The sequence below is a fragment of the Lepisosteus platostomus genome, chromosome 5, assembly GCF_059453375.1.
Source record: "Lepisosteus platostomus isolate fLepPlt1 chromosome 5, fLepPlt1.hap1, whole genome shotgun sequence".
Taxonomy (NCBI): Eukaryota; Metazoa; Chordata; class Actinopteri; order Semionotiformes; family Lepisosteidae; genus Lepisosteus; species Lepisosteus platostomus.
The window spans coordinates 9657329-9685211 of record NC_142615.1 but is presented as its reverse complement, the minus strand read 5'-3'; the positions used below and the strand labels follow the sequence as shown (position 1 = coordinate 9685211).

Genomic DNA, 27883 nt, shown 5'->3' with positions numbered 1-27883 from the left:
AAAGTTGAAAGTGAAAGGAAGGATAGTTACTTACTCCCTGTTCTAGTCATGATAAAACTCGAAAGTGAAAGGAAATGTGTGTTTATAAAACTCCAGCGCGGTAATCCCCTTCACCACCTTACCGATTCGCACCACAGAGGAGGACCGGAGGATACAGGTGAGATGATCATTTGTTTCGATCAGTCACAATCTCAAACTCAGCACAGCCTTCGGACAAGGAGGTATCGTGTGGCGCAGATTGCTGGCATGTTAGATTTCTGCTTTAAATTAGTCTGAACTAATAATAGTTTTGAAACTAACAGAGAGAGCCCCCACTCTGGACCTGTTTCAAGTACAAGAAATGAGATTAGTTTGGAGTCTAGGCTTTTTTTGTTACTGACAGGAGATTTAAACGTAACTATCGAAAACTCCAGGATAAAGGGCGCCGGACAGGATAGAGCTGTACAGCTTGTAACTGTCGCTTCCTCCTGTTCAGATACAGCTGTAGGAACGGTTTTAAACAGACTCGCATTATACAGAACGCTGAGTTCACCGCATTTAACAATATGCAGCGATCGAACGGATTAACCCAAGTGTCTCCAACCTACGGTATCTTTATCCGGCCCGAGAACAGAGGAAAGCGTCACCACTACATGCTTACGCGCAAGTGTTAAATTAAATAACCTTTACCTCAGGTTCACGTTTGTTGTGCTTGAGTTTTCTTGCATTGTTTTTTTACATCGAAATGTCAGCTAAGTGGAGAAACGTTGACGAAGAGTGCCGTATTTTTAATGAGAAAACTATTTCGTGATTGAAAGCAATATAAAGCGTTGTGCTTAATACGCAGAGAAACCGTCGCTGTTCTCAAGGAGTATAATATCCGAAGGCATTACGATACGAAGCACAGAAATACTCAGATGTGATTGGCAAAATGATTTCAGATAAAGTAGAAGCACTGAAGAAAAACTTAATTTATCAGCGTGAAATATTTAAAAAAGCGATCACAATAATCAGAATCCATTGTAAGGGCGAGTTTCAAAATAGCACGTCATAGCTAAGGCAGGGAAACCATTTACTGATGGGCAGCATATACAAAGAAAAAGTTGCTTTGCTCGAACAAATATACCTGTCATCTAATACAACTGCTCGTCGCACAGAAGACCCGGGAAAAAACGATTATTTTGCACTGTATTCATCATCTTTCATCAGCAGGCTTTGTGCGATAAAAAATTACAATTATCTGAAGTAATGGATAGTGACAGTGAATTTTATACGATAGTCCTCCCTTAATCATCGTCAGTTTAAAAACTTCCTATCTGAAATCGAAAGTGAATATCCGGACGTTCCGTACCACTGAGGGGTTCGCTGGATCAGCAAACCCAAGTGCTAGAGATTTAGTGAATTACGCACAGAATTCGATATTTTCATGACTCAAAGGACACGACCTATTCTATAATTTCAGATTTGTTTCAAATTTTATAATTTCAGATTTGTTTTCACTCGTAAAATCCTTCAGACAAAAATTCTTCAGACAATAATTCTTTTTGGACAAACAAGTGGCAGCAAACAATTTTGTTCAGTTCGCAACTTGTGAAAAGTACAGAAATGAATGTGCCGAACCTTTTCCGATCCCGTTCACTTTAAATGTGATTTCACATTTGAAGCAGAAATTTCAGGACCGTTTTCAAGATTTTAACAGTATCTCACAGAACATAAGATTGTTCAAGAACCCTTTTGCAAGTGAAGTTGAAGATCTTCAGCCTGAATTGCCACTCGAAGTAATTGACTTTGCTGCGAATGACTTGTATAGGGATCTGTTTAAGGAAAATGATTTGTTAAACATAAATCACTGCCTGAAAGGTGTTTTAAGAACATTCCACGAGCAACTTTTCTAAAGTTTTCTGTCTTCTGCCTCCACATTTTGTGTGAACAAACATTTACAAAGATGAAACAGACATTCTGTCACTGAAGCAATTCCAAATATCGCATTAAATTTGCACACATGTATGTGAATATTTCTTCTAGTTTTATTTGTTCATTTGAATATTACAATATAAGGGGTTTCATTTAATTTATTATAAGTGTAAATTGTGTTGTTTATTACGTATTCCTCCATCATAAAATACCTACCCTCCCTGTGTCTGGCCATCTGGCCTTTCTTCCGAAGAAAATGTGGCCCTCGAGGAAATTAAAATCTGATTAGGACTGAAAATCTTTTTTTCCAGTCAATCTTTTTTTCCAGTTAAACAGATTCAAGAAATGTTCTAATTTCATTTTCAAATACTTTGAAACAATACAAAATCCATAGAAGTGTCTCCTCCCACATTTACGTTAGAGAAATGGGTATCTGTTTGCTTTAAATTAGACATTTTATCATTTCTGATTTCTCCTCTTATCGGAGAAGCTACAGATATAAAAATATTTAACCTAACTGACTAACACAAATGCATTTTTTTGTGGTTAAAAGCAACATATAATATAGCTGATTTATTGTGCACACCAGATCATCGTTGTATAACTGAGCTGTGGTCAGGACCAGAGGGGAACCGCACAGAAATTGAATCGTACTGACCGATTCCAGCACAAAGGTAAGCGAAGGAAATCACTCCTAATACCAATTGCAGAGGACTTGGCAGCTGAAATTAGTCGCTATCTCTGCACTAAAATATATCCTCTGTTGCAACAAACACAAACAGCTGCTGCCGTCTAGAGGTTACTACACTAACCAAGTTAGTACAGTGCTAAGCAGATCGCAAGGGAAAGTTCTGAATGACGGAGAAACGCATTACTGAAATAATATCGTTAATATGAACTTAATTTAAACATTAGTGACTGTTAATATACTGTATTGAAATATAAAACTGAAATTGTATTCCAGTCTTGAAGCAAGTGTCATCATTTTGATCATTTGTGATAGATTTCTGGGGGACATACTGTGACGTAGATTAATATTCTATGGAGTGAAGTGAACTAAAATCTAGGCAAATACACCTTAGTAAATGGGACTCCTATAATGTTTTTGCTTTCTTCTAGTTCTGCTTCTAATAGTCCCAGTAATCCTATGTTTGCCTTCATAGTATTTCATATACATAAATGTAGCTGTCAAAATCTCAACATTGAATAGTTTGGAAGCGCAGATAGAATAGATTAGTAACGATGGCACAAGTGCCTAGAAATGCAAAGGTGTTTATTGTGAGGATGTGTCTTTCGACCTTTTCGGCTCATGATTACAAGACAGGCCACTGTGTCAAGATCATTCAATTTCAACGAACTTTCAGATTTAGCACGCTCTGCTTAAGCTCCGGAGTACTTAATGCGGTACTATCAGGAGATCATCTCCAGCTCTGAGTTCAGATGCAACGAAAACTGCTGGGGACCAAAAAAAGCTGGGGACCAAATGAACTTGTGTTTAGTACGGTGCTGAGGGTTCAGCATCGTTGTTGTTCAAATTAGCAAGAACTGCCGGTGCTCTGAATCAGAGCTTTTCAATTAGTCTGTTCAGTGCGTTAATATGTCAGCCATAATTATTCATTTATCTGTCTTGTGTTAATATATAACTGAATGTTCTTGGCAATTTAATGTTAATTTGAATTTAAGAACGGCATTTATATTGAAATAAACCAGAGAAGGTAACTGCTTATGAGATACTCAATTGCATTTAATCACAAACGAACAAACGATAATAGCAGGTGCGTGTTAAGCTTGAACATGTATTATAGCAGTTTTTATTTCCATTGATAAATTATACTGATTCATACAGAGATCCTTCAGACAAATAAAGCAAACACATTGCTATTTCGGTGTTATAATAGGCATAAGCTACTTTTGTGTCTGCAATAATTTTAACGTAAGTGTTATGCAACTTCAGGGGCTGCATTTGTTGTAATGTTTGTTGTACAACTCATCTACATTAAGAGTTTTTAATTAAAATAAAGGCGCGTAGTGCATTTTCCTTACAGCTGAGTGAAAACAAATGTTACACAAAGCATCATGTAATGTCCAACAGCGTTAGTCATTTTATTTTTTAAATAGAATTAACATCAATATGTGGATTTGATCTACAAAAACAAGTTACATTTACAGCTCTAAAAAGGAAAACTTAGAGCTCTGTAACAGATCTTTTCAGTTAATTGCTGTTCCTCTGATCTTGAAATTTTAAAACCACCTTTTCCTTGCCTTTCATGTGGTCTGTGTACTATTCCATTAACAGCACCGTCACTGCGGCATGTGCGGTCTTGCTCAACCTTGTTACCGACTGGATGGGCCTCCTGTTCGTCTCCAAATCTTTCCGCACATTTCAACACCATTATTGTTGGACCACAGCCACAGATATGAGAAAGGACACTGTTCCAAAGAATTGTCTTAGATTATCACTTTTAATAATATGTTTTTTTTTTCTTTAACTTACCCATACCTTTGCCTATACAGTACAACTTATTCTTTGCATCCCCAATATCCCTGCTTTCCCTGAGAAACACAAGTGAAGAGTCAAATCCCAAAGAAAAATACAACAAATCTATTCAATTAACTCCCAGATGTAACAGAACACATGTAAGAATTACACTCCATTTCAATTTGTATTTCCTTGATTTCAGTTCTCTTCCCTCCCCTGGTTATCTGAAAAATTAACTATCACATACAAAAGGGTTAGTGTTAGGTTAAACATGCATTATCTGTAGTACAGCTACTGATAAAGATAGATATTAAACTTCATTATTAACAGATTACACTTTTATTAATAAATACTTGTATTGATAAATAATTGTTGTGTCTGGAAAGCCCCTCAAGTATTGTAGGTAAATTTTACAATAAATGTCAAGCTAAAGATGCTAAGTTCATCATTTAGTGAAGGTATCATTTCCACTATGTTCAGGAAAGTTCTAATGGGATCCCGTGCTTAGTCCGCTACTGAGTTGCTTAAAACCTGTGAAGAGGTGGTTTAAATTAATCTACTACTACAATAATATCTAGAGGGCAGCAGTTGTTACTTTGGGTTCATTGTAATTCAGGACAGGTTCAGAATGGAGCTGTGGACAAATTTCAGCCATGTTCATTGCATTTGATCTTAAGTTTGCTCACTAGTTTTGCACAGGCTGAACTCCAGTTGGTTCGCTGCTTTGGGGTCGATACAATTGGTCCCTTGAGTTATGCCACCAGGAGAAATTATTTCCAGATTTGTGTTTCTTTTGTAAAACCCAAAGCACTGGAAACACATTTTGCTGAGATTAAGTTAAAAATAAGGATATTAAATTATCAAAACATTAAACAAGTGAGATCCCATGTAAGTAGATAAACATCCTGTTTTATTGTTAATTACGGTTAAACCAGTAAATCTGAGATACTGAAGTTTGGAAATATGCAGTACATACTACAATGTTGACAGATAAAATTGTATTATTCAAAGTTTAAGGCTGTTTTAAATGCACAGTGGAAACAAATGTAGTGAGACTGAAACAGAGCCCTTCCTGTAGTTGTGACAGTGTGTCCCTTACTATGAAAATTAAAACAAGCAGCTATGCAGTTGTTGGACATGTTAATATATCTTGTTGAATGGAGAGTGCAATTTTTATATTGAATTTCTCTGTGCAACTGTCTGGTGCTACAGCTGCCTGTCAGTTCCCAGGTGTGTGAGTCACTGTTCATATGACACCACACTACCCAAATTAATTAACATTCCTACATGGCAGAGTCACAGTGGAGCCTGTGTAACATATTTTCTTGAGAAGAGGAAGGTAAGCAGTCCTTTTCCTCACAGTGAGGATAGTTTTACATGGGTCAGCTCTGCTGTTATTATCAGGAAAAGACAGGTGTGGAAACATGCTCACAAGCGAGTCATGAACACGCAATGTATACACATTGGATAATATGAGCACATATCTTCTAGACAATTCCTGGAAATAATAAAAACATTAAGAAAGAAAGGCAAAACAAAATGTTAGATTATACATCTATTAGAGCAGAATGCAAATCAGGGAATGTTATATTAGTTTCAATTTAAGCTGTCAACCAGGCCTCAACTGTCTGTACTTACAAAATTAATACAGAATGTTTCAGGGGACATTATTCCATCTGGAAATGGCCTCTGGACATATGACAAACAGGAGTACTAAAAGGTTAAAATCACATAATATAGTAATAGTAAGGCCTCATTTGGTATACTGTGTACACTTTTGGTCACCACACTAAAACAACAACAACAATATATATATATATTCCTGTTAGAATTAGGTCTGATAACTACCAGATACAGTTTGGGACTCAGGAGAATGTCCTACACTGACAGACTGAAGGACCAAAGCCTTTATGTCTCGAACAGAGAAGATCAAGGGGATTTGATAAAGTATTCAATATCCTCAAAGGTACTGACAAATTCATCACAATTAAATACAAATTAGAAGACACAAGTGAGGACTACATGGAAGTATATGTAAAGCTGAGAACAGGAAGCTGTGCATCAGATGGTTTTGGAGGGTTGCCTGAATCTTCAATAAATCATGTACAGCACATGTGACTAAAGGTTAGGCACTGCTGTAAGCACTTTCCAGCACAAGACCAAAACCATGTGTCCGAGGTTACTGAAACACCAATAGAAGGATAAAACAGGTCTTGTGATCTGGTGTTTATCACCACACCAACCCTTAGATGACCATATCCTCTGAAAACACAGCCAGTTTAATGTGATAATTACCACTGTGCTGAATATTCCTAATTCAAGATAAAGGTGAGGTTGATCTGTGTGAATTCAAATCCAGATTCCTTCAGTTTATTAAAACAGATGAGTTTATTAGAAATACAATTAATACAACAAAGGCCTTTGGAAAGGAAAGTGGAAATGGTTGGAAATAGAGAATTTGAAAAGTGCAAGTTGCTAAGTTATAGAGTAGTGTTAACAAAGTCAAATTCTAATTTGAGGCAGAAGGCATCATGTTACATTAAGTCTTTATCAAGATAAACCAAACACAAAGTTAATAAATACATATATATATTAAGGAACAGTGCAAACTAAAAAAGCTTTGCGTCCGTATTGCTTATGTCTTGGATAGCGGGGAAGTAGGCATCATCTGGTGCGGATTTGTTAAGTAGAAGACTGCTGTGACTCTGCTCAGAAGCTGATCCAGAGTTGCTGTGGAGCTCATGTAGATGGGCTGCTGGCTGGAGTGGGTGGAGCAGTGGATCAGACTTTACTCCTCTTGTCTAGCTGAGCTCTTTGTTACTTCTTCTCCCTTGTCTGCTGACTTCCTTTAGACTTGACATCCACTAGTAGGACCTAAGGTCTTCTAAAACTTCCAGACTTCCAAAGTGTGGCTCTTGGCTTGCTCTATTGATTAGCCTCAGACAAAGACATACCAGAGTCTTTTCTTCCAGGGTTCTGATTGGCCAGTTCAAACCTGTGATTTGCATATCTTGCCTTCAGAAATTTTTATTGCTTCTAACAGGAAAGACAGGATAAAATATCCAATAATTGAGAAAACTCAAAACTTCTTCTGAGTAAAATTTACAAAGTTAATATTAGATTATTAGATTTCTGACCTACTCATGCTTTGCCCATTCATTTGATACCAAACAAGTACAGCCTGTTTATTTCTGAAATGATAATGATGAATTATATTGTATTTTAATTTAATAATTTAGGTTTAAGTTTTCGTAAGGGAATGAAACATGTGGCAACACATCCAGTACTTAATATAGTCTTTTATCAATACAGAATGAAGGATGCAATTTTAATAGGTCAAAATTCTGACTTGCTTTACAAGCAATTGGAGAGGATTGTATCCTCATGTATTCACTAGACTCAAACCTGGACCCTCAATCGATGTTGATGGATCAGAAAAATCTGAAAAATCCTTACAGTAATGCTTGTTGTAACCAGGATTCCGACTGTTCCATCTGTTTAATTATGAATTGCTCTTTAATTTAAGACCATACAAGTGATACAGTAGTTACAGGCATTTGCTCAGATATCCATTGTTTCTCTTAGTTTAATGCAGTTGGTTCTGTTTCTTTTAAATGTGATAAATAAAATATCTATTTATGGATGATTTTAAGGTATGTTTGGTCAGTTCCTTTAAAATGAATCTTAAAAAAAGTCCTTCTTGCATTTCTTACTAAGTAGTGGCCCTTAAATTATGGCCTTGTGTCAGGTGTTGGGAAATCACCTCTCTTGACTTGAGAATCACTAGCCCTGTTTTGTTCTTGGCTAAATGGTTTTATGTCTGTTTCAGTACAATTCTTATCTCTCCTTGAGAGAGGTTCACAGTCCTTCTAGCCTTTGTAGAAACTCAAAGAATAATAAATTCCCCATTATTCAGAGATGCAGGCATGCAGACTTGTTAGCAAAGTGTGGAACAAGCTAGACAGTAATATGGTTAAATTTAACAGCCTGTGTGACATTGTGTGGGTTTTAGCGACACCTTTCACCGGTTTCAGGCTCAATATCCCAGACAGAAGTAGAAAGTCAGCTTGTAGTCGGTCCATACTTAGCTTTTCGGAAGGTTTTTAGGGCAAATGTTAAAACTCAGTTAAGGATTTTATTTCTCTGAAGTAGAGAAGAGAGGATTATCTGAGCTGAAGGCTCATGGTCCTGGCATGAATGCTTGAGTAGCCACTTGAGCCTTTAATATAATGCTCCTAATTAAAGGTGATGATGATTAGAGAGATATTCACTTGGCTGTTAGGGAAGAGTGATATTGGTTTTCTCGTGTGGGGCCCTCTGGTGGTGATTAGAGATTTGGGTTGTGATTCGGGAGGTGAATTTATTTTGTTTTCTATGTGACACCTGTCTTTATTTTTCAAGAAACAGCTGAATGAGTCCCCAGATCAATTAACTAACTACCAAATGGGAAAATTAGCCAAATGGCATTTTTCATATTTGTATTGCTCTAATCGAGTATAACCATAGGCAAACCAGTTTTCCCACAGGTCACATTTTTATGCCATCCAGTCAGAGCTGACTTCATGGTTTCAAATAATCTTGCATAAATCAGACCTCTGTCTACTCCCTTAAGTTATTTGTGATCACAAAATAATGAATGTTGCCTAGCTGCTGTTGAATCAGGAGTTAGTCACCAACTTATAACACTGTTCCATTATATAATCACTTCCAAGTTATGACTTTGACTTATAATGCAAATTTCAGAATCAATTTGTATTGCTGGTTCAAGGAATTGTGATAATGTGTAAAACTAATCAATATACATTAACTGTTGACAGCTATAGTACGTATACATGTTTTTACAGTCAATTTGTTGTGGCACAGGTATCCTGAATGAATTAATAAGAATCAGAACCTATAGAATTTTTACAAAATTCACATAGTATAAAATAGTGAAAAATGAGTTAATGTATTCTTAAGTTAGTTTTCTCTTATTTTACCAGGAGCAGAATAGGCATGATGGCAACTCCACAGATATTCATTGAGATCCAGAATGATAAAGTTGTACTCAATGAGAGGGCAGCTGAAGTTCTGTCAGGAATGACAGGTGTTGCAGAGGTGATTGGCATTGTGGGTAAGCACAGGACTGGAAAGTCTTACCTGCTGTCTCGGTTCTTTAATGAAGACCAAGGATTCAAAGTTGGACATGGAGTGGAAGGATGTACCAAAGGCATTTGGATGTGGTCCAGACCACACCCTTTCCACACAAATGCCTGTCTCCTGCTTCTGGATACTGAGGGATTGGATGACTGTGAAAATAGGCTCATAACTGATAAGACTATATTTTTACTGACAATACTGCTGTCCAGCAGTATAATCTTCAACATCAAAGGATGTATCGACAGAAGCGCTATTGAAGAAATTCTGTATCCTTGGGAAGAAAACATTTTAAACTATACAACAATATAAATTACTAAAAAAGAAATCTTGAGCTTTACATAATCCTCCAATTTCATGAGCAGATTTAGTTTTCAGTTTAAAGTGAATTCTGGGGTGAGCTGTGGTGATCTTTGTTTATGCTGATTTGTGTCACCCATGATGCCCAGTACTGTTACTGTACCAGCTGTGTGGAGTTGTCTAATTGGAGAATTAGTTAATATCATTGCTGGGTCACTTCACTTCACCCCTTTCAGTACTGAACCACAAGTACATATGTGCAGTCAGAGTGTTAATGAAGTCTGCTGTAAAATATTTTTTATAATCTTATGACAGCTTCTAATCATATTCTAATCATATGAAACTGAAACTGAAACAATCTAATTATCTAGAACTGCAAAAGTCCAATAAAAGCCAAAATAAAAGCCAAAATCAGATTTCTGGAGCATTTCAACAGGACATTACAGGAAAAAAAGGACAATGAAGACTTATATTGGAATTTAAAACAAATATCAAAATTATTGTTTCTGACTAACAAAGAGATTATAAATAAGAAAATATTATTATCCATGTTTAAACCAGGTGGTGCATTGGCACTGTGATTATCATTGCAGCCTTGCAGCACTGGGGCCCTTGGTGTAATTCCTGGGGTGCTCTCTGCATACTCTTTGCATGGGTTTCCTCCAGGTGCTTAACCAAGTGGTTTGGTAGAGTTGGCCCTGGTGTGAGTGTATGCCCTGTGATGGATTGATGTCCTGTCCAGGGTGTATCCTGCCTTTTGCACATTGATTCCTGGGTAGGATCCATCTCTCCTGGGACTCTGAAATGGACAAGTGCTTATTGTAAGTGATGCAGTGTTAAGAATTTTTCAAATAATAATAATAATTGCTTACACTTATATAGCGCTTTTCTGGACACTCCACTCAAAGCGCTTTACAGGTAATGGGGACTCCCCTCCACCACCACCAATGTGGAGCATCCACCTGGATGATGCGACGGCAGCCATAGTGCGCCAGACCGCTCACCACACATCAGCTATCAGTGGGGAGGAGAGCAGAGTAATGTAGCCAGTTCATAGATGGGGATTATTAGGAGGTCATGATTGGTAAAGGCCAATGGAGAAATTTGGCCAGGACACCGGGGTTACACCCCTACTCTTTTTGAGAAACGCCCTGGGATTTTTAATGACCACAGAGAGTCAGGACCTCGGTTTTACGTCTCATCCGAAGGACTGTTCAGTGATTTAAAAATATCAGCAATGTTAAACTCTATTTTTTAATTAAAGGCCATTATCAATGTGACGTCATAGATTTTTTTTTTCCTGAAACCCAGTACAGCTGCCTCTTACAAGTTGTACATCAGATGTCTCTCGTCAGTGAGGAGAAAAATAAGTCACTTAAAGATTACCTTCCGAACTTGTTCTATATACTGATAAGAGATTTCCAGTTTGAAGAATTTGATCATGATAAGTTTAAGGACAAGTTTCTGAATGCCTTGGATAAAGAAACAAAGACAAAATATAAGGAAGTCTTTGACAAAACAGAAATTCATATTCTGCCACAACCAGCTCTTGGGAAAGCGCTCAAGTAAGTATACTTTTTATTTATATATAATAATATAATAAACTATTCAGGAATTGCCAAATACTTAAACATTTTGTTCTTGTTTTTGAAAGTTTGCTGTGCTTTATATAATTTCTCCTTTCCAGTGTGTGTACAGTATTTGAAAGGAAGGGTCAAATATCATCTGTACTCAACAGACTCTGCTTACTTCTGTCTGTAATTTCCTCTCAAACTCAAACCTTCTGTTTTTGTTGTCCCCTCACATCCTTGCTAATGTATTAGGATTTGTTTTGGTGAGGAAAAAACAAGTGAGACACAATCTATTCATAGATCATCTTTTCTTCCTTATTTGCTTTTCACCTCTGCTAAACAGTTTTGTTTTCTGTCACTTAGTCTTACCCCTGTACCCCTATTATTTTGATTTGCCTGACATCATAATATGATATTAATTATCACTCTAATTATTATAATAATTATAACATTCTACTGTTCCTAAAATCCTATTCTATCTTACCTGATGGATCCACATTTTAAGTAGTAAACTATAATTTATAAATTTAAGTAAACTATAATTTCTATTTACATTTCTTTATTATATGTAAGTTTGGTAATAAGAGCATGCTTACTTAAGTGTTTTTAACATATGTACTTGATTCTTCTTCAGAAAACTCCCGGAAATGAAAGATGAAGATTTAGACCATGACTTTCTAACATCACTCAACACCTTTGTGACCACTGTTCGTGATAAACAGTCTGCTCCCAAGGCAGTGAAAAGTCTCATCTGCACACCAGGAGGTAAAGCCTTCACAAGCAGCTCTGTTAAATGACAGTGGATATTCAGTTATGCGACTGTTGTCAATTACATCTCTTGATTTTCTTGTTCAAATTCTAAAAATGGAATGAGCTGACGTAAAAAAGCACTTTTTTTAGCACTTTGGCTTTACACTTTGGACAGTACACCTGGCTGAGGAACTGACAGTGCTGGTCGGAGATTAGTGTTGCCTCCTTACTGAAGGATGAGCCAGAGGAACCTGCTGCAAAGGATGTTGGGGTGGAGGGAGGGGTCTGTTACATTGGCACATTGAAAATGTCTCCATTTTCATCCTTTGTTTTAGCATATTTATGGGACAAATTAACCTATTTTATACTGGGAGGTAATAAAATAAAACACATGGTTTTGGTTCCCCAGAAGTATATAGTGTATTCAAGAGTGATCATTAAATGAGTAAACTAAGATGTCAATGCATAGAGAGACTTGGCTGAACCCATGTTCCCAGGCTATAGGGTGAGGAAACTGTAAGCCCAGTTCAGAGAAGAGTGGCTGAGGGGCTGGTGCAGAGGTGGAGACAGGGGGAGGAATGAATTCATGAGCAAGGAGGAGAAAACGTTTACGTTTACAGTATATACACTGATATAAACTGATGTCAGTGCTGGTATACATTAAATAAATAATAGTAAGGAAAATTGTCACATTTTGTAGCAATAATGTTTTGTGATTGTATGTATGATTCTTCTTCTTATAATACTTTGAAGAAACTAGAATTTAAAATGCAGTCCTCATCAGAATTCAAAGAACGAATAATTACATTGCAGATTTCTAATTGCAGTTTCATTTTTATTCCTCAGTTTCTGGTGAAAGATGTGATATTTTTCCTGAAAATACATATTTGCTTTGTTACATTTTCATGCAGAATGTGTTTTTTTTAAACAGGGACAACCAATGAATTTTTACATCATTAATGTTTCAAATAATTCTGAATGTTATCACTGCAATTGTTGCAATACTAATGTGTTTCATTACTGTATATTGATAGTAATAATATGAAAAGTGTGTTAATGAAAGAATGTGTATTTTTTAATTAAGGAAATTACTTCAGGAATGCTCACAAATTAGAGCAGCTGAGGGAAAATCCATCTTTGTTTTTAATGTAAACTACATTAAAAACTAATTTTATTAATTTCTGAAAAATCAGTTAACCAAATGTAAAAACTCGTCTCAGCACTTATTTTACTGCTGAGAATATAAGAAATGAGATATAAGCAATCTTCTGGGAAGAAGTCAAAATGTAATCTCACCCCCTTCACCAGGTGGAAGAAGATTTCCCAGAGAGAAAGAAATGCTTCTGTAATATCAAAAAAGTCCATGTGGCCACTGACAGCAGCACCTGGAGGACACAAAGGTTCTCCAGTATTGGACTCATTCAGTGAAGAAAGGAAACTCAGCCCCTTGGTCTTTAATTTCCTTTGACATGTTGCCCCAACTTTATGTCTGGGAATGTCAATCAGATGTGTCTCTTAATGCCTCAAAGTGCAAATATGGATCTCACACAAAGCATGATAAATATTAATGTTTACTGCCCTGTAATATTATTAAATATTTTTAAAATCCAGGAAATATTACAAAGAACTTTTCATTATTTTATTAAGTGTTTGAGGCATTAAAAGCATTACAGGTGCTGTCAGTTCCAGTAATTACTGGTTGTATTTTTATGGTTTTTCAGTATAAATATACACATTTTGTTTGTTCTCATTTGCTTAATCTCAACATATCACCACCTGACATTACTCTTTTCCCCTCTGTGAAGCCTTTGTGGAGCTGGCTCGCTCCTACATCGACATGCTGAACAAACAAGACAATGTCTGTCTGACAGTAGCTGCTCTGGAAATGAATGAGGCCTGGATAAACAAAACATTTCTATTAGCAAAAGATAACATGGAAAATATTGTAACAGAGATGGAAGTTCACCTTCCACACAATGAAGATGCACTGTGCAAAGACTACAATGAAAAATGTGACAAAGTAATTGAGGAGTTCATGAAAAAACTGGAATATACCAGCGGCACGAATCAAAAGGAATTAAAGAAGAAGGAGTTACAGGTAAATCTAAAAAATAGTTTGTCATTAAATACTAAATACTAAATTAAAATATCAGTAGAGAATGAATACTGTACTTGATTTCATTGTTAAATAGTTCTAACTTGTTTACTTTGTTTATAAAAAGCATACACAATTGCTACATATAAATATCAATAAGGCTGAAATGCTAATATTTTCTGAAAACCTGAATATCTCCCATCTTCCTAAATAATTTTTTAATCTAGTGAAAATAATTACACTGTTTATTGAAGAGCAATGAAAGTATAAGTGTCTAGGTTTTACATTAATAGCTACTTCATTGCATACATGAATATTAATTAGTCAGCAGATAGGTGTGTTATATGTTCTTTGGGATAGCAAAATACTGAGCTCAAAGCACAGATGACCGATGTTAACGAGTTCCTTAGAAATCTGTATAAAAAGCCAAAATACATGGGTTTTTTTGATGCAAGAATGGTGAAGGTTTGCCCTGCTTGAGTAAAACAAATTGCCTGGTTAACAGCAAGACTCATTCATGCCATCAGTAGTCCAGGAAAAAAAAACCAGACAACCACAGACGTATTTACTGATCTTTAGGAAGTGATGTAATAGAGAATTAGGTTAAAATCAACTGTGTCACATTAAGGAACAGCAATGCATTGCAACACATTCACTAATATTTCCCAAGTAACATTCGCCTCCTAAATTAATTTTCATCATGCCATGCTGTGTGTTGTATCACATTTCGCAAAAGTTTTTCAAATTGATTTATCATTAACAGAAAAAGAATACATAGATGCACAAGTTTGATAATAAAATAAAGGGAAAAGTGACATTATGGTTTTGTATGCCTTAGTAGATATGGTCTAGTGCAGAAAAAGGAAAGAACAAAGTGTATATCTTCATTGAAGCAGCAAACATATTGTTAATTGAAACTTTAGGAAAAGCACTTTAGGAAACCTGTAATTATTGTTTATATTCCCTTTTCTTTGCTTATTAAAACATGAATTTCCATCAAATTTTACCATTCCACTTAGAAACTGAAAGACCAATGGCTGAATGAACTTTGTAAAAAGAATTGCATGAAAAGATTTACGAATCTAAAGGATAAATACACTAGAGGTCTTCAGAATCACAAAGACAAAGAAATATTTAATGAAACAATGAAGAGCATAAAGAAGATCAGAGAAGAATACTTCAGGTTTCACAGTAAGTTAAATTGTCGGCTCAATTTAATTGAAAACAATACTTTTAAAGTTGTTTTATCAATTGTTACAGTTTACGTCTGTTTTTTTAAGAACATTTCAGTACACAAAGAATGAGCTCCCATGGTGCTCTTAGTTTTTGGCCTGACGTGCTTTGTGCACTTGAGTGTTTAAACTCAGTGTTTAAACTTGTTTCCACAAGGCTGTACCTTTAAACTGTTGCTTGGTATGACTGCGGACCAGCAATTGACTTTAAGTTGTCTTGTGTCTTCCACAAGCGCAGCAGAAATTTAATTCTCTGCTCAAGGATCGTGGTATATTTATATGATACAGTATACAGTATATACAGAAGCAGCCATTCAAGGTTCACAGTACAAACCCGTACAGCACGCAACTAACCACAAGCCACCTCGGCATATGCCACGGTACGTGATTGGCTGTCCAAAAATACCGACAGGGGCACTCGTGGTGCATTGGTCAGTAGTGAAAAGATTTAATCATTTAATCTGTTTACTGTGCACATTTTAATCTGCTTAGTATTGAATATTTATATGGAATTTTACCACTAAAGGGAAATTTTAGTAGCTGAGCATAAAAAGAAGAGGAACATAACGCATCTGAAGGTCATAAACGATATTAATTTAGGAACATAAACATATTACTGTATGTAAACTGTACTGTATATGGCTGGTCTTGGTATTTTAAAGAAAAAATACACACCAGTATTCCATTTCTCCCTAAACATTTTAAGCATCAAAGTCTTACAGTACATGTGGTTATTTTGAAATGTTTTTACTTGCTCCTTCTGACCATATTACTGTACATTTATATACTTCGTGAAAAATTGATATTTTTAACCTTTGCTAATACGCTCGTTATCGGATAAACAAAAGCATACTTTTAGAATTGGATAAATAGGGAATATAAAATGGATTTGTGTATCTAAATAAATTAATAACGGTATAGCTATAATTCTATATTGATATGTGTATTGCTGTTTCAGTGCATGTCTTATGATTTGCCTTGGCGGCATGACAGCGGCCAGTGACTGATGTGTAAGCATGAGGTTGGATGTTTCAATCCAGCAATCTCTGTGAGTTTTCTTTTAACAAATAAACATTTCTTTGAAAAACTAAAATAGCAAATATTATGGACACTACAGTATATTGACATTTTTTATATTGCTAAATATCACATGTTCGTACCGTATGTACACAGTGGTACCACAGGTTGTAGGGCGTAAATCCACATGAGCCCGAAAGCCCTACATTAACGTTGTGCATTCGCCTGGCGCTGCGCGGTTTACATCTCTCTCTGCAGGAGTGCTGGCTGTGCCGAATTAAACCGGTTTCACTGTTTTTTTCAAAGTAGGATAGGATGAGTCTTCCAGCAAAAGACACTCCACCTTCCCACACGGACACATGTTTTCTTAGTAAAACAGGTTCACAGTGCGAAGCTGTGTCAGTCTTCTGTGTAAAGAAAATCGGTTTGAACACCATGGGGGCTGTTTTTAATAAGCTGCTGAGTAAAGAATAGGAATTTTCCTGCTGTCAGCAGTATTGTGTATATAGTTTTTTGTACAGGCTGTGAAAAGTTTCACAAAAAGAGGTCTTTAAAATTAGGCTGGTCAAATGATTATTTTAATTCTTAAAAAATAAATCAAAAACAAGATATAATGTTGTGTTCCTACTTAGACATTGCACGACTTTAAAAGCTTAAAAAACAGGTTTCGATAGTTATTAACCACTTTTAAAAAATGGGTGATTTTTCTTCCTCATGATCAGCTTAGAATCTCTTTTTATGCTGTAAGGTTTTTACTACTTAATTAAACGTTTAAAATACACGAATTTCATAAACACAACACACATTTCGATTAAAAAAAATAATATTCTGTTATCTTCCTGGTATGTAGAACAGATCAGCAGGTTTTTTTTCCCGTATCAGAGGCTCTGAAAACAGTGTGCTGCCCACTGCACTGTGTCAGAGGGAGAGGTAGCATTGGAAAGGAGAAAGCGCAGAGCTCAATAATGCACAATGGCTGTGAAGCACCAATTGCATTCATAACTTAGTGTTTAAAATTAAACAACGTCAATAATTTTCTTTGACTTCTAAGTCCCTTTATTATCATCAAGCACAGGTTTCTTTTTTGATGCCATCGTTAGACAAAGCAGGAACTTATTGTACTTTCTAATGACATTACATGTGGAAAGATTACAGATTACAGATTTTAATCGTCTTTAATTTTGTTATACATTTTAGAAAAGTTTCATCTACGCATACACCACAAAACTAATTTCGATTGTATTTCTGAATGCTATGTATAAAAAAAACTTTTGAATGGCTGCATCTGTATTACAGACATTTACAACAAAGACATATCATAAAACATTTACATATATTGTTAAGTTATTACTTTAAATATATACTTTAAATTACTGTAAATATATTACTTTATTTTATATAACACCTTTACAACTGGCATCTCAAAGTAATACAGGATTCTGGCTATCAAATTCTGAACATATTGGAGATTGCTAAGTGTGGAGTTAAATAACCTAGTGAACAGGATGTGCATCTATTAATTGTATTGAAAAAAGCCTTTCTTGATTTCTCTAGTTCCTAGTTTCTCTATGTTCCCTTTAAAATAAACGATTATCCCACAATGCTGTGTACTACATGGCCGGTAGGGAAACTAAAGGGAAATTTTAGTAGCTGAGCATAAAAAGAAGAGAAGCATAAAGCGTGTGATGGTCATAAACTATATTAATTTAGGAACTGCATCAGAGATATTTTTTTAACTGCACTACATTGGGGAGAATCAGTATAGCTTACATTTATATAGAATGTATAGAAATACATTTTTCCTGCATCAAAGTTTAACTCGTTCAGAGTGCCCTACATTACAGCCCCAGTGCTGCAAGGTAGCAATGCTAACCACTTCACCACCGTTAAAAATGGATGGATATCTTAGTTATCTTTCTAATTCACAGGTTTGCATGCATAATTTAATTTTGAGAGCCACTGAGACATCTGGTACTACTGTTGTATTTATGTATTTATAAAAAAACATACAAAAAGCACACTAACAACTGTGCCATCCTATTCCTTAGTTAATACATTTTATTTTTATAAACAGTTAACATTTTTAGCAAAATATTTTGAATTATATTTACCCTATTTTTTCTTTAATTTTGTATTTAACTTATTTTATGATAGAAAGATTTAATGTACATTTGAACAATAAAAATATGGTATTACAAGATGTGGAGAAAAGTGCAACAATTTATTACAGTGCTAAATTTAATATTATTGATTACTAATAGTTTATGCTAACACCTAACTTTCTTAAGTAGATGTATTAAAAACAGGTGGGTAGCTGCGTCAGCATGCATAGGCTGCAAAGGAACAAATAATAGGTTTATTCCATGCTGAAAAAAAGAAGAAAGAGAACACAACGTTTCGGCCGTGGAGCCTTCTTCAGGTCTTGAGTTTCCTTAACTCAGTATATCTTGTGGAGAAGGGGACACAGAATCTCAGTCTGGTTACCAAAAAAAAAATTGTTCAAATATTTAGTTGTTAGTTTACAGTTTTTCTTTCCTACTGATGGCAGAGCTGAAATCCGATGGAAGTAGATCCCAGACACAGTCTAATGTTTTAAGCAAGCCTTCCTTCAAGCCAATTGAAAAGCAGTTCAAAAGGCTTACACATTAAGCACTAATACCTTCAACACTGTGCTATGGTTTACCTGTTCTAGAGAATTACCTTTATCAGTTCATGTGATATGAATGTCATGAATGTGAACTCAACAATCTCACCTTTCTGGTGTGAGATAATAGCAATTTATTTAGGTTCTAGGACTCACAGAATACAAAGAGATTTCACTTCTGACAGCTTAGTCTTTCCTGTTGTACATGCAAAGATGTTCTTTCTATCCAAGATCCAAAACTGTATGAGATGTATCCGATTTGTTTGACTTTTAGTGCTGTCCTAAAATTATACAATCATTATTTTCATTTGAACTAACCTTTCATTTTTTTAATAATCCTGTCCTGTTGTATATTGAATCGACAAAACACTGTGATTAATGAATACAAAGTTTTGCTATATTTTACTGGTGCTTGTACTGTATTACAGGGGTTGTCATGCATTAAGATTCCAAAACAAAAATAATTTAAAATTTCTGAAATTCTCACTGAACTTAATGAACATAAAAGGTATCAGTCATTCACTTGAGAACTACACATGTGTTTATAAAGACACATTTTCTAAAGATTGTGTACATCTTTAAACATTGATATTCACAGGCTAAGTTTTTTTTTTAACGTGCTTTATGCTGTTGGAGTAAAGCACTTAAAATGTTTTCATTTAGGGTCTGATGATATAAGCAAGACTGTGTTTTCTGAACTTGGCACCCTTCACCTGGACCCTTTGCTTAAAGACTCCTTGAAGGTAATTGTCATTAAATTAAAAACTTCTTATTGAATTGTTTGGTCCACCGGTTTACTGAAAGACCTGTTACAGAATAGTGGTACTATTGATACAGATGCAGCCATTCAAAATGCGCGGTACAAACCCGCGGTATGGTAATCTACCCACAAGCCACCGCAGGGCACCGCGGTAAGTGATTGGCTGGCCAAAATGACCGACAGGGGCACTCGTGGTGCATTGGTTGGTAGTGAAAAGATTTATTTCATTTAATGTCTTTACTGTGCACATTTTAATCCGCTTAGTTTTGAATATTTATATGTAATTTTACCACTAAAGGGAAATTTCAAATTAGCTGAGCATAAAAAGAAGAGGAGCATAACGCATCTGAAGGTCTAAAGGTTTAATCTAAATTAAATATTAATTTAGGAACATAAACATTACTGTATGTACGTAAACTGTACTGTGTATGGCTGGTCTTGGTAGTTTAAAGAAAAAATACACACCAGTCTTCCATTTCTCCCTAAACATTTTAAGCATGAAAGTTTTATGAAACGGTACCCAAATATGTGATTGCTGTATAGGATGAATTTTAATCTTAAAAAATTATTTAACACGAAAATTAAGCTGTTTACATCTTCCGCCTGAGAACAGTCACCCGTTGCTACCCAACGCAGAAACACAGCCACTAACTAGCAAAGAGAGGACATTAGCTAGCCAATATGATAAAAAAATAAATGATTATTTTGTTTATTTCTTTTGCACATTTATTTGAACATTTCCATCGATTGTACAAGCACTTGTAAACTGTCCAATCCCTAGTTCATCAGGCATTTTCTTTTATACTGCGGGCATTCTCCCGGTCTGGTGCCGGTCTGTGTCTTCTAGGATATAATGCCAGCGAACTCTTGTTTTTATGTCCACTATAACAGACAATCTCCTTTGCTTTTAACCGAGCGTCTAACCCCTCTGATTGGAGAAAAAAGACGTGCTGGTTTGCTATACATACTGTACCAGGAAGATGATTTCTTTCTATTCGAAACGTGTATTTTAAAAGTTTAAGAAGTAAAAACCTTACAGCGTACACAGATTTCTAAACTGATCAGGATCGTTATCTTTGTCTTATCCATAATGTTCACCACTCTGTCCAGCAAATTAATAATAAACTTTATTTTATATAGCATTTTAAACGAATAAGTAATTACATTGCTTATAAACCTAATCACTTTTTCTACATAAACACAGCGTACTTGCTCTCTGAAAATGCTTTTTCTTTTTATTTAGGCTCAGATTTCAACTATAGATCGTATTATTATAAACTTTCTTGGAAAAATGTCTTTTATGTAAACCATGTTTGCTATTAATTCATTTAGGGCTAGAATATGTTCATTGTCTTCCAATCGAGTCGAGTTGACATTAAAAGCTTGCCACGCCCGGACTGTTACACCAACGCATTAGCATGTTAAAGCGATTTCATTGAGAAGCCTAGCTTTCTTAACTAGTAAGTACTGTACTTCCTTGGTTTTGGAGGGGGAGGTGTCTTTCGCTAGAAATCTCGCCCCCTTCTACTTTGAAAATACCTGTGAAACCGGTTTAATTCGTCACAGCCAGCCCTCCCGCAGAGAGAGGGGTTGTACTCGTTAATGTCTTAGCCGGAACACATCATTATATCTCATTTTGTATTTCTATAAAAAAATCGTTTGCCCAGCCTAACACTATTGTTGTTACTGTTTTTATCCTGTAAAGCGCTTTGAGGAGCACAGCTTTCTCACCACTTAGATTACTTGTTGATACCATCCTTACACAAAGCAGAAACTTCTTGTATTTTCCGATGACATACAAGTGGAAAGATTACAGATTTTAATCGGCTTTTTTCTGAACCAGGGAAAATCTGATCATGTTTCTCTATAACAATAAAAAACTTTATTTTACATATCATCTTTAAAAGTGGCATCTCAAAGCAATACAGTAGATGTAAACCACAGATTACAGAGTAAATACCCAGACAAACGCAAACGCGTTTTTAATAAAATTATTTTATTCATTCAGCAGAGAGAGCGTAAAACCTGGGCGTAACAGCTGTTCCTATTTCTGATCACTTGCTCTCTGGATAAACGTCTCACCTGTCCTGTTCTTTGTTTTCCTAATTTGCTGATTATGCCTTCTGCGATCCACTCCTGCCCTCACACCTAAAGAAGACTATATTAAATTTCTTTGCGCGGTCCATTGTGCAATTAACCCTTGTATGTGCTGTCCTTAAGGTGATATCACATAAAGGTGATATGTAAAATAATGTTTTTTATTATTGTTATAGAGAAACATGATCAGATTTTCCCCGGTTCAGAAAAAAAGATCTAAAGTATACTAGTTTGTCACTAGTATACTTTTAATACAGTCTTTGCTGTGCTCTTGGGGATCCTTGTGATATTTCGAGCTCTGGTTGAATGATAAGTGTCGCAGTTTAAATAATTTTCGTAGTTAGAAATTATGAAACGCTCTGTTAAAAGCAAGGAAGTTTTTATGTCCGTTGCAGTAAAAGAAAATGCCTGACAAAGTAGGGCTTGGACAGATTCCAAGTGCATTTTTGCAATTTACGTTGCATTGTCCATTGTGCTGCTGTAATACAGTTTAAATAATTTAAAGTCTAAACAGTATCAGCTTTATTTATGGGTTGCAATTTTAAAAAAGCCAAAAAACGCACTCAAAATGCAATTTAGAGCTTTCTGGCAAGAGGAGACACCCAAATTAATAATGTAACATGCCACTGTTTGTGCATGAACAAGGTTATACTGCTATTTCCTTAGATACGCGATTAAAAAAAAACATTTTTTAATCCCCGGCAGAACACATGCCATAAGAATCAGCGCTTTTATATATCGCCTTTAAAGGTGGCTTCTCAAAACGCCTTACAGGATAAAAACAGCAATAACAGCAACAACAACAATATTGTATTTCATTGCACTTTGAAAACCAAGTAATACCTTAACTATATGTGCAAACGTTTTATGATATGTCACTGTTGTGAATGTCTGTGGAGTGTATCTTATTTGCCTGTCTGTCCTGGCTCTCTCGCTCGCCCTCCTCCCTCTCTCCCTCAATTCAATTCAATTCAAGGTGCTTTATTAGCATGACAGATGGATACAATCAGTGTTGGGTATTTACTTTGCTTTGAGATGCCACTTTTAAAGGTGATAAATAAAATCAAGGCTTTAATTTGCTTTAACTCCGCAAGTCTGAGTTCTCGTGTCTGTCCTATCCGAACTTGAAAGTATTACAATATGTATCTTTATAGCAGGTGGTGTACAGCTTTTTAGTATAGATTACACTTTTCTAAAATGTATTTAAAAAATAAAAACGATTACAATCTAATCTTTCCACGTTTGATCCCAAGATCCCAAGAAAAATAAATCTAAACGGGGAGAAAGCTATGCTGAAAGTTTATTAAGATACTTAGAAGACAAAGATATCAATTTATGTTGCATTTGTCTGATTGTGAATCAAAAAACACATATATTTAAACCCGCGTTTGCGATTTAAATCAAAACGCGATTTAAATCAATATAAATGTTTATATTGTAATGCCTAGGTGACTATTCATTGTTATTAAAATGACTTAAATTCGATCATGTTGTGATATTTAGAAATATACATTTGTTTGGTGCGAGTGAGGTTTTATTTAATCTCTGACGCAGGGAAACGTTTCATTTTTTCAAAGAAATGTTTGTTAAAGGAAATTCATGGCTCCCATGGGATTCAATCACAGACTGTGTGACATGGGAGTCAGGAACCTAATCCACTGCACCACCAGCAAGGTCACATGCAGAGTGCTGAAAAAGCACTACAGAAACATTATCAACAGACAATATACAGCGTGCATTATTCTTGTGTTGCGGTACATGAATATAATTATATCGTTATTAATTTCTTTAGATACGCAATTCCATATAATATTCCCTTTTAATCAAATTCTAAAAGTATGCTTGTTGACTCCGGTATCACGTTAGTTAAAGACTTCGATGCTTAAAATGTTTAGGGAGAAATGGAATATTGGTTTGTATTTTTTCTTTAAAGTACCAAGACCAGCCATATACTGTATGTTTATGTTCCAAAATTAATATCGTTTATGGCCTTCACACGCGTTGCAGTATGCTCCTTTTCTTTTTATGCTCAGCTACTAAGATTTCCCTTCAGTGGTAAAATTCCATATAAATATTAAATACTAAAACGGACACCATAAAGACGTTTACTGTAAATCTTTCTACGACAGACCAACGGACCACGAGTGTCCCTGTTGGTCAACCAATCACGTACCGTGGTACCGCGCGTCATCGTGCGTCACAATGCGCGACGCCGTAGCCAATTACCTCTGGTACGTGTCTGTACCGCGCACTTTGAATGGCTGCATCTGTATGTTTTCTTTAAAGTACCGAGACCAGCCATATACTGTATGTTTAAGTTCCAAAATTAATATCATTTATGGCCTTCACACGCATTACAGTATGCTCCTATTCTTTTTATGCTCAGGCACTAAGATTTCCCTTCAATGGTAAAATTCCATATAAATATTCAATACTTAAACGGGCACAGTAAAGACATTAAATATACATATACATACTATATACAGTACAGTTTGCATATGGTAATATGTTTATGTTCCTAAATCAATCTCTTTTATGAGCATGTGAAAGGCATGGTGAATCGATTCTCAAAAATTACTGTACTTTGCATGATTGGAAACAAATGCGTGATTGCGAAATGCTGTGGTGTTACTTTTACAATACTTTGAATTTACACTTACAGCTTGTCCAAGGTCATTCATTATTAATACTATTAGTGATATCTTCGTTAAAGACTTTGATGGCGACAACTCAAACATGAGAGGTTGAGCTTTATTAGCTCAGGAAATTCCGGATACTATTATTTTGCTTGCGGTATTATAGGAGAATTTACGGTAACTCGCGGTAAACTGCGTAAAGCGCACCACAAAATAATGCGGTATTGCCCGCGCATTTTAAATGGCTGCATCTGTATATAAATCACAACGTCTTTCACTAGTACAAACTTATGTGCAAAAATTGCTTCGGAAAATAAGATGCACAACATAAAGCATTGGAGAAATGCAAGAACACATTAAGAAACAGTCTCATGACTTGAATGATCTCCTAATTTTGCAGTGCAGTGTTTTGTCACTGTCACTTATTAAGTAGACCACAGATTTTGCTTTTAATTATCTTGCAGTCTGTGGGAGAAATTGTTTTGAAATTGGAATTTACATGAGCTAGAGTTTACAGTTTTTCAGGGTTGAACCTAATTTACTCTCCAACTTTTTTGGAAAAAAGCTAAATATTTTAGAGGCCACAGCACACCATATTTATATATTAGTGTAATAAAAAAATGTATATGCTTTTGTATAATATGGTTTAGTCATAATAGATATAATAGGTCATGATTTTAAACATTTAACTCACAAAGTAAAACAAATATCTGAATTTCACATTAATTAATCTGTGGAAGAATGTCAATACTTTTCTGAGGATGAATTAACAGACATAAACTGTTACACTAAGGAGAAATCAGCTGAATGGATCTACTATCACTATCTTACCATCATCACGGATTCACTGAATAATACTTTAGGTTCTTTGTCATTTTTTCCAAAACTGTAATTTATGATGTTTTAAATGAACACAACAGATCTGGTAATTGCATCTTAACGTAAAACATTTGAAAACACATAAAACTAAATCAGTATAAATATTTTATTTTTTTATTATGATAGCAGTTGGTACGCTATCAAAAAACTAAATAAACTGCATTTACCTTTTTAATCACAAATTGGAAAAAAAAATTAAACCTGAAGGCACATGAAATCTGGTAGATATGTTCTGGATGTGGGTAAATAACGCAATGAGAAACCTAAATATAGTCTGATCAAGAACCATTGATCACAGGACCATTTTCAGGGTCCTGTTTTGTGTGTCGAAGTACATGAGATATCAAAATGGTACGAATAAGATACAATGTTTTATTATGTAGTAATATTCTGTAAATGTATACTAATTGTATAATATATAATATCTAAAATAATTCTGATTCTTCTAGAGGTTGTATACAACTGTGTTCCTTTATGTTTAGTACAATGCATTGTTTTTTTTTCTAATTTCTGTGTCTTTCAACAGAAATTCACATATTACACAGTCCTTCTGTACCACAAAAAGAAGATAGAAATTGACAACTTTGTGGGATCTATGAAAACCCTGGCAGAGGGCATTGAAAAAACCCACAAGGGCACTGCAGTAGGCAGCATTGTGGGAGCTGGTGTTGGAATTGCAGGATCAGCTGCTACTATTGGTGGGATACTACTTGCTCCTTTTACTGCTGGTGCCTCTTTAGCACTTACAGTTGGAGGGGTTGTTGCAGGAGTAAGCGGTGGTGCCACTGTCCTAACCTCAGATATCACTAAGTACTTTGTTACTAAGAACAAGACAGATGATGCTAAAAAAATTCAGGAAGAAATACAGAAACACATGAGGGAGCTCCAAAACATAATTGAATATGTTGGCCAAATGATGAAAGTATTTAGAGAAGATCATGCTTCTTACATTGAAAATATGGCAAATAATATGCTGTGCCAGTGCTTCCAGGCTGTGAACTTACTTGGGCCTTTAGATGACATTATAGCTGCGGGGGCCAGCGTTGCAGGCCGCGTTGTCAGAGTGGCTGGTGGAATTCTTGCCGCAGCCACCATGATTTTTGATATAATAATCATTAAAAATAAAGCAAAGGAATTCAAAGATGGTTCTGAAATTGCTAAACAAATAAATCATTTGATAACAGATGTTGAAAAGGATCTCAATCGAATTGATGAGCACATACAAAAGTTTCAAAAACTAACTAGTACAATTTGCTGTGATAATTTTGAAGATCTTGCTTGACCTATCAAAAACAATGATTAAAAGAAATTACAAAAGGAGTAAGAGATCAACCGCACAAATTAAGAAAAAAAAACACAAATCGAAAAGTACAGGAAATAATGCAGTAGAACTTCAAAATACTGTAGTATCCACAGCATTCGTCCACCCAAATTCCATGTAGAAGTAAAACAATCTTAAAGCATATTTGGTTCACAGTAAGATTCAGTTTCTAAAAGACACTTTGTCATGAAAGATGTCAATATCCACCAATGCAAATACGTTAATCGATGCACAGCACTCATCATGTTCTATTCACTGAACCTTTATGAATACTGTAAATAAATGAGTTAGTTATTGCATTGAATGTATCAAATGCTACTAAATTGGAAAACAACACAATGCATTCAATTCAATGACTGTAAAATAAATGCAAATCATTCAAATTAATACTACAGCATTTCCAGAAATTTCAAAAGTGATAATCAGACAAGCGAAGACATCAAAAGAAGAGACACGGTGTACGATACAAATGCTACAAAAGAAAGAAATGAGACTCTGGAAACTGTGTGAATGGATAATCTATTGTGAATCATGATGACACCATGCACTGAACCTTTAAACAACACTGCACTGTAGTCAGAAGGCTGCCTACACATCTGAAAGAGGACTTGCTATTACACAAAAAATTGAAGTCATTTAAGTCTGATAAAATCTTAATACAAATTGAAATTAATATTTAATATTCTCCTCTGTAATGACATTCAGAAATACTTCAGTCATGTATTTTGGATACATACTACCTGAACACAAGTTTAAAATTGTGTATTGAATATTGTTCCATTTCTGTTTAACCTAATTCAGATGTCTGTGAATAGAACATGCTTTATTTTGTAGCTTAGACAGATCGCTGTGACTGAATGTATACTGTTTTCCTCTGTAACGTGTTTAATGTGTTTTTTAATAAGATATAAATGTGGGAGGTGGGAATGTAAACCAAGATACCCAGCCATGTTGTTAAAGTGGATTCATTGGCTATTTTCAGGAAACAGCTGGATGGAATCCTCAGATTATCTGTTTTTGATTATTGTTTGATGTTGTTAAATAAAGAACTATCTTTGAAATTAATAACAAAA

General features: G+C 35.3%; 1 protein-coding gene across 2 annotated transcripts; it reads left to right on the top strand.

Moving 5' to 3' along the window:
- LOC148663234 (guanylate-binding protein 5-like) lies at positions 1–27883 on the top strand. Of its 2 annotated transcripts, none has more exons than XM_088631361.1 (8): positions 1–157; positions 9355–9777; positions 11125–11373; positions 12014–12144; positions 13935–14227; positions 15244–15415; positions 19781–19860; positions 26016–27883. In XM_088631361.1, exons 2-8 carry the CDS (start codon positions 9368–9370, stop codon positions 26769–26771), a joined length of 2091 nt encoding a protein of 696 aa, XP_088487487.1. In that variant the 5' UTR covers positions 1–157; positions 9355–9367; the 3' UTR covers positions 26772–27883. The 2 variants fall into 2 exon arrangements, with proteins under 2 accessions (XP_088487487.1, XP_088487486.1); XM_088631360.1 differs by lacking the exon at positions 1–157 and adding an exon at positions 2488–2567.